Here is a 12,332-nt window from a genome sequence, read left to right as displayed (position 1 = left end):
AAATTGGATCGGTACATCTCTAAAATTTTAAGAAAATTTAAAAAAAAAGTAAGTAGAGCGATTTTTCATTGGGCTTATTTTTACTATATTTGCTTTATTTATATATATTGAAGATGTCAAAAAAAAACATACAATTCAATTATTTTATTTTTATAAATAGTTTTACGAATGATTTACCCTAAATTTTTTTTCAATTTTAGTCAAAATCACATTTCGTATGAATGATGATTTGAAACTTCTAAAATTGATATTCTCATTTTAAATAAAAACATAAGTAGAACTAGAGCCCTGTGAGTGGTCCATCTAGTTAATTTCAAAAAATCGAAACGGGTAGAGCTAGAGTTATACGAAAAATTTCTTTAATTAAAATGTTTCCCTCATTTTATTTCCAAAAAAAAATGAAAATTAGAATTTCTTGTGATTAGGACAAAGCATTAACTCATTTTTATTATACATTTATTTTATAGAATAGAACATAGTTTAATTGTTACATTTTAATTAAAAAATTTTATGTCGGGCTAAGGGGCCTAAAAAAATTAAAATCTTGGGTGGAGAGAGTCTTTGACTGAAAAAAAAAATTTCCAAGTTGGACAGAGCAACTTCAATATGAGGCGACTGAATATCTACTCAAAATTTGTATAGTATATATATGCGAATTAATTTATTATTGTTTATTAACTAACAAAGGGCTCAGCAAGTGAAGGGGTTACGGTATCGATAATAGCTGCTAGAGAGAAAAAAATTTCGGAAATTCTTGAAGACTCGTCTCAAAATCTTACTTACTATGAAATTTTATCCAAACTAAGGGCCTATACATCTGATCAAGTTTTCATATTTACTTTTATTTATGGTTTTGGGTATATACAATTTTCAAATTTTATTATTAAATATTTGAACTTATTCCAGAAAAAAAAGATATTTAAATGTTTTATAAATTCTATAATATTATGTATAATTAATTGTCAATATATTTTTATTAAAAATAAATCGGCTAGACCCATTCATCAGTAATAAAATCAGCTCGGATGAGTGCTGTAACGATGACCATAATTGAATCTGAAAGTGATTTGAAATTAGGAGAAGCTCGTTTGCTAGAACATATTAAAAGAGACACAGATCAAGGCTTAATCCCATTTTTTGTAAAAGCAAATATAAAATATTTTAAGATTTTTATTAGTAATTTACATATTAAATAATATGTTAGCTGGCGATAGTGTTGTTAAAGAGCTCGATTTGAGCCTATTTTTAAAAACGGCTAACTCAATATTTTACCCAGAAAAATTACTAAAAACTGAAGATTTTACTTATGACAAAGGTTTGGACATCTATTAGCCAAACCTAGAGGCTTAGACAATATTTTTCTGGCTAAAATATCGATTTAGCGATTTGTAAAAATCGGCTCAAATCGAGTCGTTTGACAACACTAGCGGGTGACAATGTGTTCCGGCAGTGTTATTTGTTCAACTTTAAATTATTTTTTGAGCCCGTTTTATTTTAATTTTACCTGATTTTACAGGAAATGTATTCCAACATCTTTGGAATCACCTACCTTATAAATACTAGATCATTTTGTCATGAATTTTTGAACTTAATATAATTTCTATTAGTTTTTCCATATATTATAAATTATAAATTACATAAAGGTTTCTAAATTTCTTAGGATAGGTATTCTGATATTCTAAACACGCTGGAATTTTCACTAAAATTGGATTGTTAAATTTAAAAAAACGTGCTCAAAAAATGATTTAAAGTTGAATAAATAACACACATCATCGGAAATCAAATATGAAATATTATCTTATTTTTTATGAAGCTTTAGCCAGAGCACGCTACTTTGCTTTGAAAAGTCGCTTTATTAATTGAAATAATCATTAAATTTTAAGTTTTACTATTGAAATTTAATTTACAATTCTTAAATTGGATTATATTTTGAATGATATTATGTTCCTACTTGAGAATATTAAAAACTGAATTTGAGAAAAAATAAATAGACTAATGCACAAATGAATCATTACCACAGCATATCTATTTATAATCTAGATTTACTATTATAATGGTATATGCATAATATTCCCTAATTAATATTCGAAAATATTTATTTTTAGTTTAACTTTTATATAATGATAAATCAAAGTAATCGTCCTTAATAAATGTACTTTTATAATGCTAAATTATAGTTAAAATGATTATTCAATCTAGTAGAATGGCACTTTAAAATAACTTAATGTTAACTAAAATATAAATGATATATTATTCAAATATACATAATATATCCATAAATGAACAATATAAAAGATATAAAACGATAACTATTAGTATTAAGAGTTTGTATAGAAGTAATTTTGGCCTAATTAATTTTTTTTCAATCGTGCTACCTCCCCTCCTCATTTGCAGTTAAAATCTATATTTAAGGGACTGACTATGAAGTATGAACAGTTCTGGCATTACATTTTATTAATCTTAATTTTAAGCTGAATAATTTATTTTGAAATTAGGTGGCTGTTAACATTGGTACAACAAATACTTGTGCGTTTGATGATGTTGAAATTATTGGAAAAATATGTGAATATCAATATACATTTTTTCTTAATTCATTAACTGTGACATCAAATTTAATTTTAAAAAATATATTATATATAATATATTTTTTAAATTCAATCGCATACATAGGTCAAGATCGCAAAATTTGGCTTCATATAGATGCTGCATATGGTGGAGTTTTATTTTTTCTAGAAGAATATCGTAAAATCCTTCCTAAAATTGATGTAAATTTGTTCAGTATATAATTTTAACAATAATAATTAACTCTATATTCTATGTCGTAGGGCATGGAGGAATTCAAGATATGTAGAAATATTTAAAATTTAAATCATTTATAAAGGACGCGTGGCCTTATTTTTTTAAGCCAAATAGCATTCAACCATGAGTATAGTATCTAGCTAGCTAACCGATGAATTCCAGTTAAATTTTTCCATAAAATATGGATTGACTTTAATTAATGCCATAGACTTGCAAAGGTCGAATTTTTAGACCCGGCCAGACTTGATTATTCTTATTTTCAAACCAAATCTTTTTTAAAGATATTTTTAGTTATGACCGGGTTTCAATTTTTATGCCCGGCACGGCTTTTTTTTTAAATTTTAATAATCTTTACGACTCCTGCTCTAATTTTTAAAATTTCGTCATCCTAAATCATTTCGAATGTATTTTATGAATATGAATGGCAAATGAATGTTAAATGATCTATTATATAAGTTTCCAATTTTATTTAATTGATAAAAATTAGATTATATGGGTTTAGGGGGGAAAGTAATTTTTAAACCTAACCTGAGTGTGCAATTTTATTTTTAAGCCCTATCCGATTCGATTTAAAAAAGTCTATTATATATTCTATTCCAGATCGGGTTAGCAAATCTGACCGGGTTTCAATCGACATGGCAGGTCTCTGATTTATATAAAAATATGGGGAAAAAACGATTTAAATTATTCAAAAGTTTACTAAGAAGTTATCTGAAATTTAAGAGTTGGTGCCACTCACATTCCGGAGTACAAATTCTGCAAAGTTAAGTTTCTAAAAATATTTTTAAAAAATAAGTGTATCATAAATGATTTAAATTGTAATGATCTCAAATGAAAATACACTGCTAAATAAGGTTAAAATAATATTTCATAAATAGAAAATCGTATGACAATAATAATTTTTTAAATTATAAAATGTAAAGTGTGATTATTAGGCGTTCGTCAAATTATACAAACTTCAATAAATTTATGACAAATATATATTTAATTGCATTCCTTTTATAAAAAAGAAATTTATAGGATTTACCAATTAATTTTTTCGGAAAATAACAACTATCTTAAAACATTTTAAAATTTTAATTTAAGAAAACTTTGGAAACCAAAAATTATTTTTTATATATCAATTATTAACCTTAATAATTTTAATAAAAGTTGACACAATCGCTCACCTTTAATCCTCACAAACTGATGGACGTATGTTACGATTGCTCTATATTATGGTATCAATATCATTTTATCATTATTTATGACCTTTTAAAGAAAAATGACAAAATTAGTTACATTTCAAGTAAGATAACTATGCTATTGCTATGCAACTAGCTATTAGAAAAGATAAATTTTTAATATAACTGGTTGCTTTTACACAGTAACTTTAACAATACTAGAAGCCCCATAAATTTTATTTTACCTTGTAAAAAAAATTCGGGGTATATCTATATCTCTCACTCCATTTACGCTACTAAGGAAAATAAAATAAACGGACAATATTATTATTAAAATTCGCCTTGATCATTTAAAATCAATTCTGTTATTATACAAAACTTATCTTTTATTTTTAACACAAAAAAATATTAGTTATATTTTGTAAATTACAAAGGATAGAAGATGGCAACCTATTGAAATCAGCCCTAGGTATAAATCCTGCATATTTAAAAAATGACGTAGAAGCCATTGTTGAATTCAAGGTTTAATTTTTATTTATAAATAAATATATCACATATTTTTTAGATATAATATATACCTTATTTTAAATATATAACTTTTTTAAATTGCTAATTTGAATGTTATTTGAAAATATCGAATTATTTTGAAATAAATTTTTCTATAATTTTATTTAACTTTACTCTAAATAATTTTAGCATTTTTATCAGTTTAACTAAACATATTATTATTTTAATGTAATCTGAGGCACGAGGAGAAGGGGGTCAATAAATTTTTTGAGGTGCCAAACTTGGCCTCAAAATTGGTTCTAATGTCTTTTAAATATTAGTCTCCAAATAACCCCCCCCCCCCCCAACCTTTATGAATAACTTATGCCTTATATTGTAATGTTTTATCTAAAAGAGATTTTACTCAATATTAAATGTCCTTCAATCTTCTTCAAAAATTGTAATTTATTTTGATATGAATTGTATTTATATAATTGCGATTACATTTTTTGGAATTCCTATTTGTGGATAATTTCCCAAAATAGTGATGGCAAATAAAATATGCATATTTAGTTTTTCAATAATAATATAATAATACTATTCCTTGAAACCAGGGGCGGACTGGAGACGCTACGGCCTCGTGGGCATTTTCTTTATAGCGGCCTCATTTTTCGGCCGGGTAACCATAAATGGCTTATTCGAATTACATGATTTTTATTATTTCTTATTTTTGAAAATCAGTTCAAACGATTTACATTTTTAATAAAAAAATGAATAGCATGACACGATAATCATATATTATATTTTAAAAAATTGCAAATCTAAAATCATATTCATTGCACATAAAAATATTCATTGCGCATACATTTTATATTAGATTTACAAAGATAATCAAATCACATCACATGTTAAATATAAAATAACATACTCAGTATATAAAATCAAATCTTACACCACATGTTAAACATAGTAACTACTTTAATTATACATATAAAATTATTTCATTAAATAATATTGTACAAAGAATAAAATTGCTGCACTTATATAATCAGGCACCGATCATATTGTGAATAGATATACAGGATTTCCCATTGAAAAAAAAGAAGTTTCAATCATAAAAGGAAAAGGCCCGTTTAAAAAAGGAAAAGGGTCAATCATAAAAGGAAAAGGTCCAATCAAAAAAGAAAAAGACCCTATCAAAAAGGGAAAAGTGTCAATCAAAAAAGGAAAAGTCCCAAAGATTTAGGAAAAAGGTCCAATATAAAAAGGAAAAGTGTCAATCAAAAAAGGAAAATTCCCATTTCGCTATTATTTAAAATTTTCCTTGTCAAATTTTCTTAAATTTTTATTTATTTTTATTATTCCTTCTTATTTTATTTCTAATTTTTTGCGATTTCTTTTCTTTATTTTCTTACTATCTTTTCTCAATTTATTTTTCTTCACTTTATCTTTTTAAAAATAATTTGTAAATTTTCCGTTATTTATCTTCACTTTTAAGCTCCATTTTTTAAACAATTCTTTGCTTTTTTTTCATCTTACATACAATATTCTTTTTATGATCTTTTTTCCTTACATTATAATCTTTTACATACATTTCTAACCTTTTCAATCTCTTTAAGTCATTTATTTTTTTGATCTTTTCTCAATTTTTTTTCTTCTTTGAAAGTAGTGATACTCTTTTAAAGCTATACCTAAATCCTGAGAGTAACCTTGATACCTTATTTTATGATATTTCCAAATCATATCTTTCTTTATCATTTCACATAACCTTTTTAAGAATAAAGTACAATCCAAATTTATAAAATTTAATATATATTCTTCCTGTTCTTCATTTAATTTCTTACGTGCACGTGAACCTCCTTTGGGTAAACTATATTTTATTCTATTTTGAGATGTGAGTATTTAATATTTGTCAGTCTTAAAGCTTACTTTAAAACATGATGCTATATTTTTGGGTTACATGTCAATACCGCGAAAATTTTAGCGCGAAATGTATTATCGCGAATGTCGATTACGCGAAAAGATATAATAGCGAATGCATTACCGCGAATGCATCATAGCGAAAACAGTATCGCGAATGCATTATACGCAAAAAATTACCGCGAATGCATTTCAGCGAATGTATGACCACGAATGCATTATCGCGAATGCATCATAGCGAATGTATTAGAGCGAAGACATTATCGCGAATATAATATTGCGAATGCATTACCGCGAATGCATTATAGCAAATATGATACAGCGAAAATATTAAAGCGAATGCATTAGCACTAATATAATACCGCGAAAGTGTTATCGCGAATGTATTATAGCGAAAGCATTATCGCGAATGCATTGCAGCAAAAGCTTTACCGCAAATGCATTATAGCGAATGCATTATCGCAAATGTATTACCGCGAAAGCATTATCGCGAATGTATTATAGCGAATGAATTATTGCGAATGCATTATCTTAAATGGAGTTTGATGAAAATTACTTTTATATTTATCAGCCTTTAAGACAGACTTGGTTGAACCTGGAAATTAATTTTTTTGAAAATAGGGCTAAGGCTTTTAATTTTTTTAACTCAAAATATATAAAAAAATTCTAAGCAATAAATAGATTTTTTAGGATTAGGGTAAAGAAATTATTTTTATATTAATTTATTGTTTAAATATGTATTTAGTTATATTTTTCAATTAAATTTAGGACAAGAAGACCTAAAATTTAAAATAAATAAAGATTTTTGATGGAGTTTCTGCTGAAATAAATTAAATTTGCAAGGTGCTAAGGAAAGTCTTATTTAAAACATTGAGCCCAACAGATAATTAGCCCTCGAAAATCATTTATATTTTAATTAGTGAGGGATTAGTATTGTGATAAGCATTTTTGGACAAAGTTTATCACAAGACATGAAACAATATTCAGCATGATAAGATTGTAGAATTGAATGGCTACACATCTTAGAACTTAATTCATTTAATCTCTGATGATGAGATTGCGATTATTGTGACTCAGGAATTGGGAAAACAATATAATAATGATTTCCTATTGATTCTTGTGATTCCTTATGGGTCTTTTTTCTAGTTAATTTTATAAATGGATATAGAAACATATTAAAAAGTTTTAAAAGCAAGCTTAGACGGATATCATATTAATTAAATAATCAGAAGCGAACTTGCTATGATGCATTTGCGATAATTCGCTATAATGCATTCGCGATACTGTTTTCGCTATGATGCCTTCGCGATAATGCATTCGCGGTAATGCATTCGCTATAATATCTTTTCGCGGTAATGCATTTCGCGGAAAAAGTTTCGCGGTATTGACCTGATACGTATTTTATCGCCCAGCGTTGAATAAATTTTTTTAAGATTATTTTATCCATTTTTTTATTCAAGGGTATTCCGAGAATTTCTATGATGGCACCTGGCTTATTATTTGTTTTAAACTTAAAGCTATAAAATTAATGATTTTGACGATTACAATAGATTTAATAAGATGGAGGTCTAATCAATGCAATGTTCCCCTTCATCTTATCTTATTTAAAAATTTCTATGCCTCCAAATATGGCTGGAGGTGGGGAGGGGGAGTAGCTATATGAACCATTTATTTTTTAAAAAATATTTATTAAAAATTTAAATTATATTATATTTATAGATAAAAAAAAAACTTTTTACTATAATAAATAGAAAAAATTATCAACATGTTTTTTTCGCGCTGGATGGATAGGGTTAATCATATGAATAACTAGAGGCTATTAGAATCAAGGCTAGCTGAATCAATTAAATTATGCTTAAAAATATGATATAATCAGTATTCATTGGCTACTATTATAGCTTTAAATTAATTTTATATGATAATTATTATAATTAGAAAAAAAAATTTAAAATATAATTAAAAACTTAAACATTTTTTAAATTTAATAAAATGTCATATTTTGACATTTTTATATGAATTATTTAGATGCAAATGATGTATTATATCAATAAGACATAGTCCATAAAAAATAGAAGAATAATAATTATAATCATCTATGTAAGAGACTTAATAAACCAATGGAATCTACAAGCCCCGGGTTTGGGGCTTGTTGGGGAAAAATTTAACTTTTATTAGAATCAATAAAATATTAAAAATATTTATTAATGTATAACTTAGGTCAGGCGCGTAAGCAGGAATTTGGTCTGGGGGGGGGGGGATAATAAATTTTTTAAAGAAATATTATTGTTATTTAAAAATATCAAGCATAAATTTATTATGACTAATAACTATTTCTAATACACAATTTTAAATTATATGAATTATAAAAAATATATATATAAACCGGCACATAAAAAACTATAAAATAAATGTGAATTAAAAAATATAAAGTGAATATAACCACCATATGAATCACTTAAATGACCCAAAATAGAAATTTGAATATTTTGTTGAGCCTTTAAAATTTATATATAAAGTAAAAATTTTTAATGTTGTACTATTAATATTAATACACAAAAAGTTTCTTAGGAATAATTGTATTTTGTATTATATTTACAGTGTAAAATCCAATTTTCGTTGGAATTGAGCTAATTTTTCAATTACTCATCCTTGCTTGGCGTCAAATGCTTATAAATATTTAAAAGATCCAAACCATTCAATCCACTTTCAGAAGTTGTACTTCTTAGGTATGTTTTCAGAGAACTGCAGGCCCGGTTCCCGGGTCAGACCGTATTTTAATTTTTTAAATACACCCGGGCAGGGCCCGAAATTTTTAAAAAAAAACACCCGAGCCAAGTCTGATTTTTTTTAAAAAAAATTATCCGGGCTCGGCTATATATTTTAAAACCAAATATTTGAAATTAACTATAAAAATCAAAAATAAATATAATTTCTTTAAAAAAAACCCGGGCCGGGCAAAATTTTGAAAAAAAATCCAGGCCGTGCCCTGGAAATTGTATTTCTGCAGGGCTCTGTTATTCTTCTTAAAAAGAGAATGTTCTCTCATTAGTTTACTAATGGGAAAAGTTGCTAATATATATAATATATATATAATCATTTTAATACATTGGGAATAAAATCTAAAATGTGTTTGAAATTATACAAAGCATCCATAGCATTTTTTGGGACTATATCTTAGTTAATCTTTTAAACATAGTTATTCAGCTAATAAGGCATCAAACAAAAATATTATTTTTTTTCTATCACCATCTGAAAAAGATTGGGAAGGCTTTTGTGGAAGTAATATCTGCAGATTGGTAAGTGCTGCATGATGAATTAAAAACCATTCATTTATTTGGATTATAGTTTTATAATACTTTTCTACTGATCTTATACTAATGTTTTGACGATGAGCTTGCCTTGCTGCAAATCGAGTGAGACAAATATTAAACACGTATAGCTCTCCTTTTGACTCAACGATAACATATAAAATTGAAATTCTTCATCAACATTAGCCCTAATTTCCTTGAGTTCTAATAAAATGCTCTCCGCTATTCTCATCTTCTTAATCAAGTCAATGTCATGTTTTTGAAAAGTATTACATAAAATAGTTGTATAATTAAATAATACATTCTATTGAGAAAAAAAAATTGAAATAAGTATTAAATCCAATAATTTTCTTGCTTCTGAGGAAATATTTCTTTCAGGCCATTGTGATATTTCAGTAATAGCATTAATAATCGGTTCTTCTAACTCCATAAAAGCTGTTACTGCTTGATGGCAGAGACTCTATCTCGTTGGATAAGGTTGCAATTTCTTTCTCCCTGTTGGACCAGAAGTTTCAGAAATAATTATTATTTGACTAGAAATTTGAAAATGGTAGATAAATATTACGCCACTAGAAATTTGAAAATAATAGGTAAATATTACGCCAATGAAAACTTGAAATCGAAATTAATTGATAAATAACTTAATAGATGAATGTGATAAATAAATGTAAATAAATATATATTTAATATGAGATGGGAATAAATATTAACAAATATAAATTGATATAAACATTAATATTTTTTAAAAATATATCCGGCATCTGCATTTTTTGGCTTTGGCCACTGCGTACGCCAATGCTTTAGGTAAATGTTTGTTGGGCTATCTCATAGTATTTTATTAATTCAAATACAACAATTATTTTCAGGCTTATGATGATTTTGACAAAAACGCCGAATAGCCCTAGACCCTACTATTGGAAGAAAGTTGATCATGCGATTAAAAATTTAGATTATTTACCGGTTGACTAAAAAACGTTGCGTTTTTAAATCTTTATAACTCTGAAACGCGTCATCGTTTTTTTTATAAAATCTATTTTATTGTGTATCTTAATAATCTTAAAATATTTTAAATTTTAAAAATATAGTCGGAACACTCATTTTTTTAAAAATTTCTCCTAAATCATAAACTATAACATAAAATATTTCGGTATTATCAAAGAAATCTTATTATTAAATGCCACTAACAATATAAGCATATATAGTAATTTTGTAAATTAATTATTTTATCAAGAGAAGATCTTAATGATAAATTATGCCATGAGAAGAAAAATTGGAAAGAAGTTTAATTCCTGAATTTTCTAGAAGAAAGTGGAATATTAGTCCAGTTCAACAGCTTTAAAGAGACCTCAAGATACGGGTTCCATATATCGAAAAACTATCAAGTAATAGGCTACACCTTTGAATCTTACAAACTTGAAAAAAAAATTGGTAAAATATGGCCCTTAATATCAAATTGGCGTTTATTGTCAGGTTCATGCAAGAAAAAAAAGGATAGCATAATTACATAAATTTTTATTATTTTAATAATTTTACGGATCCCAAAATATGCTTTGTGCTTGTTTTCCATTATAATTTATAATTACGAAAAAAATTTGAAAAAAAGGCGAGCGTCCAGCTATAGATCAATATAATGGGAACACGTCTAGCCTATTTTTAAATAAATAAAAATAAACGAGGGTCTTAAGTTATTTTTTGTCCAATATTAGTATTTCAAATTTTTTAAAAAACGATTTAATCTAATTATTAAAAAAATTGAGGATAAGAAACTTCATAAATAGCAAGTGACGTGTTTTAGAGTTACAAAAATTTAAAAACGCTACGTTAAATAAATATAGAAACGTCAATTAGGCTGGTTTTCTCGTTTTTTGAAAAAGGTCTCAACTTGCTAAATGAGTTACAATATAATTAGTGAGTTTAAAGAATTTCTTTAGAAAAATAGAGATCGGGAAAAATATTATCAGCTAGAAATTTGAGACTATTTATTAAGAATTAAGTGGATAAGTAGTAAGAGAATTTTAATACTTTATATTAATTATATCGATCATTTGTCAAATATAAATCAGTATTGCATACGTGATAATTTTTGCGATAATGCATTCGCGATACTGTTTTCGATGCATTCGCGATAATGCATTCCCGATAATGCATTCGCGATAATGCATTCGCGGGCATTCGCTATAATATCTTTTCGCGGTAATCAACATTCGCGGTAATCAACATTCGCGGTAATCAACATTCGCGGTAATCAACATTCGCGAAAAGTTTCGCGGTAATGACGTGATAAGATATTTTTGATACTATCCTTTTTTAACGCGTCAATTATTAGTGTTTCACTTTTAATATTTTCTCCCTTTGTTTTTGCCATATCTTCATAATTTTATTTTTTAAAACAAAAAAAAATTTCTTTTTAAAATATATACTCAACAAATGGAAGTAGTGACAAAAAAGACTAAAATCTTTAGATTATAACATTTACCACATTTTACGTTTAATTATTCATAATAATTACAAAAAACTTATTTACCTACTCAAAAATATTGAATGCTTCTTGCATAAATATTAAAATTTTAAAAATAAGAATTTAAAATGATTATATTTAATTGGTATTAGTTCAAACTTATTTAATTTTAAAAAGGTACATTATAACTAAACAATT

The 12,332-nt window shown here is 26.2% G+C and overlaps 1 protein-coding gene across 3 annotated transcripts in view; it reads left to right on the top strand.

Annotated features, from left to right (window-relative positions):
- LOC135923820 (3,4-dihydroxyphenylacetaldehyde synthase 2-like) overlaps positions 1 to 12,332 on the top strand; it is a 47,509-nt gene that overhangs the window by 21,889 nt on the left and 13,288 nt on the right. For all 3 annotated transcript variants that reach the window (XM_065458774.1, XM_065458773.1, XM_065458772.1), the window contains 6 exons: positions 688 to 825; positions 996 to 1,139; positions 2,496 to 2,562; positions 2,671 to 2,765; positions 3,952 to 4,019; positions 4,397 to 4,484. In XM_065458774.1, coding sequence (XP_065314846.1) covers positions 688 to 825; positions 996 to 1,139; positions 2,496 to 2,562; positions 2,671 to 2,765; positions 3,952 to 4,019; positions 4,397 to 4,484 — 600 coding nt within the window. The remainder of the gene's footprint in view (positions 1 to 687; positions 826 to 995; positions 1,140 to 2,495; positions 2,563 to 2,670; positions 2,766 to 3,951; positions 4,020 to 4,396; positions 4,485 to 12,332) is intronic.

The sequence above is a fragment of the Gordionus sp. m RMFG-2023 genome, chromosome 2, assembly GCF_954871325.1.
Source record: "Gordionus sp. m RMFG-2023 chromosome 2, tfGorSpeb1-WG-v2, whole genome shotgun sequence".
NCBI lineage: Eukaryota > Metazoa > Nematomorpha > Gordioida > Chordodea > Parachordodidae > Gordionus > Gordionus sp. m RMFG-2023.
The sequence above is the reverse complement of the archived record's forward strand: the minus strand, read 5'-3'. Positions and strand labels throughout refer to the sequence as shown.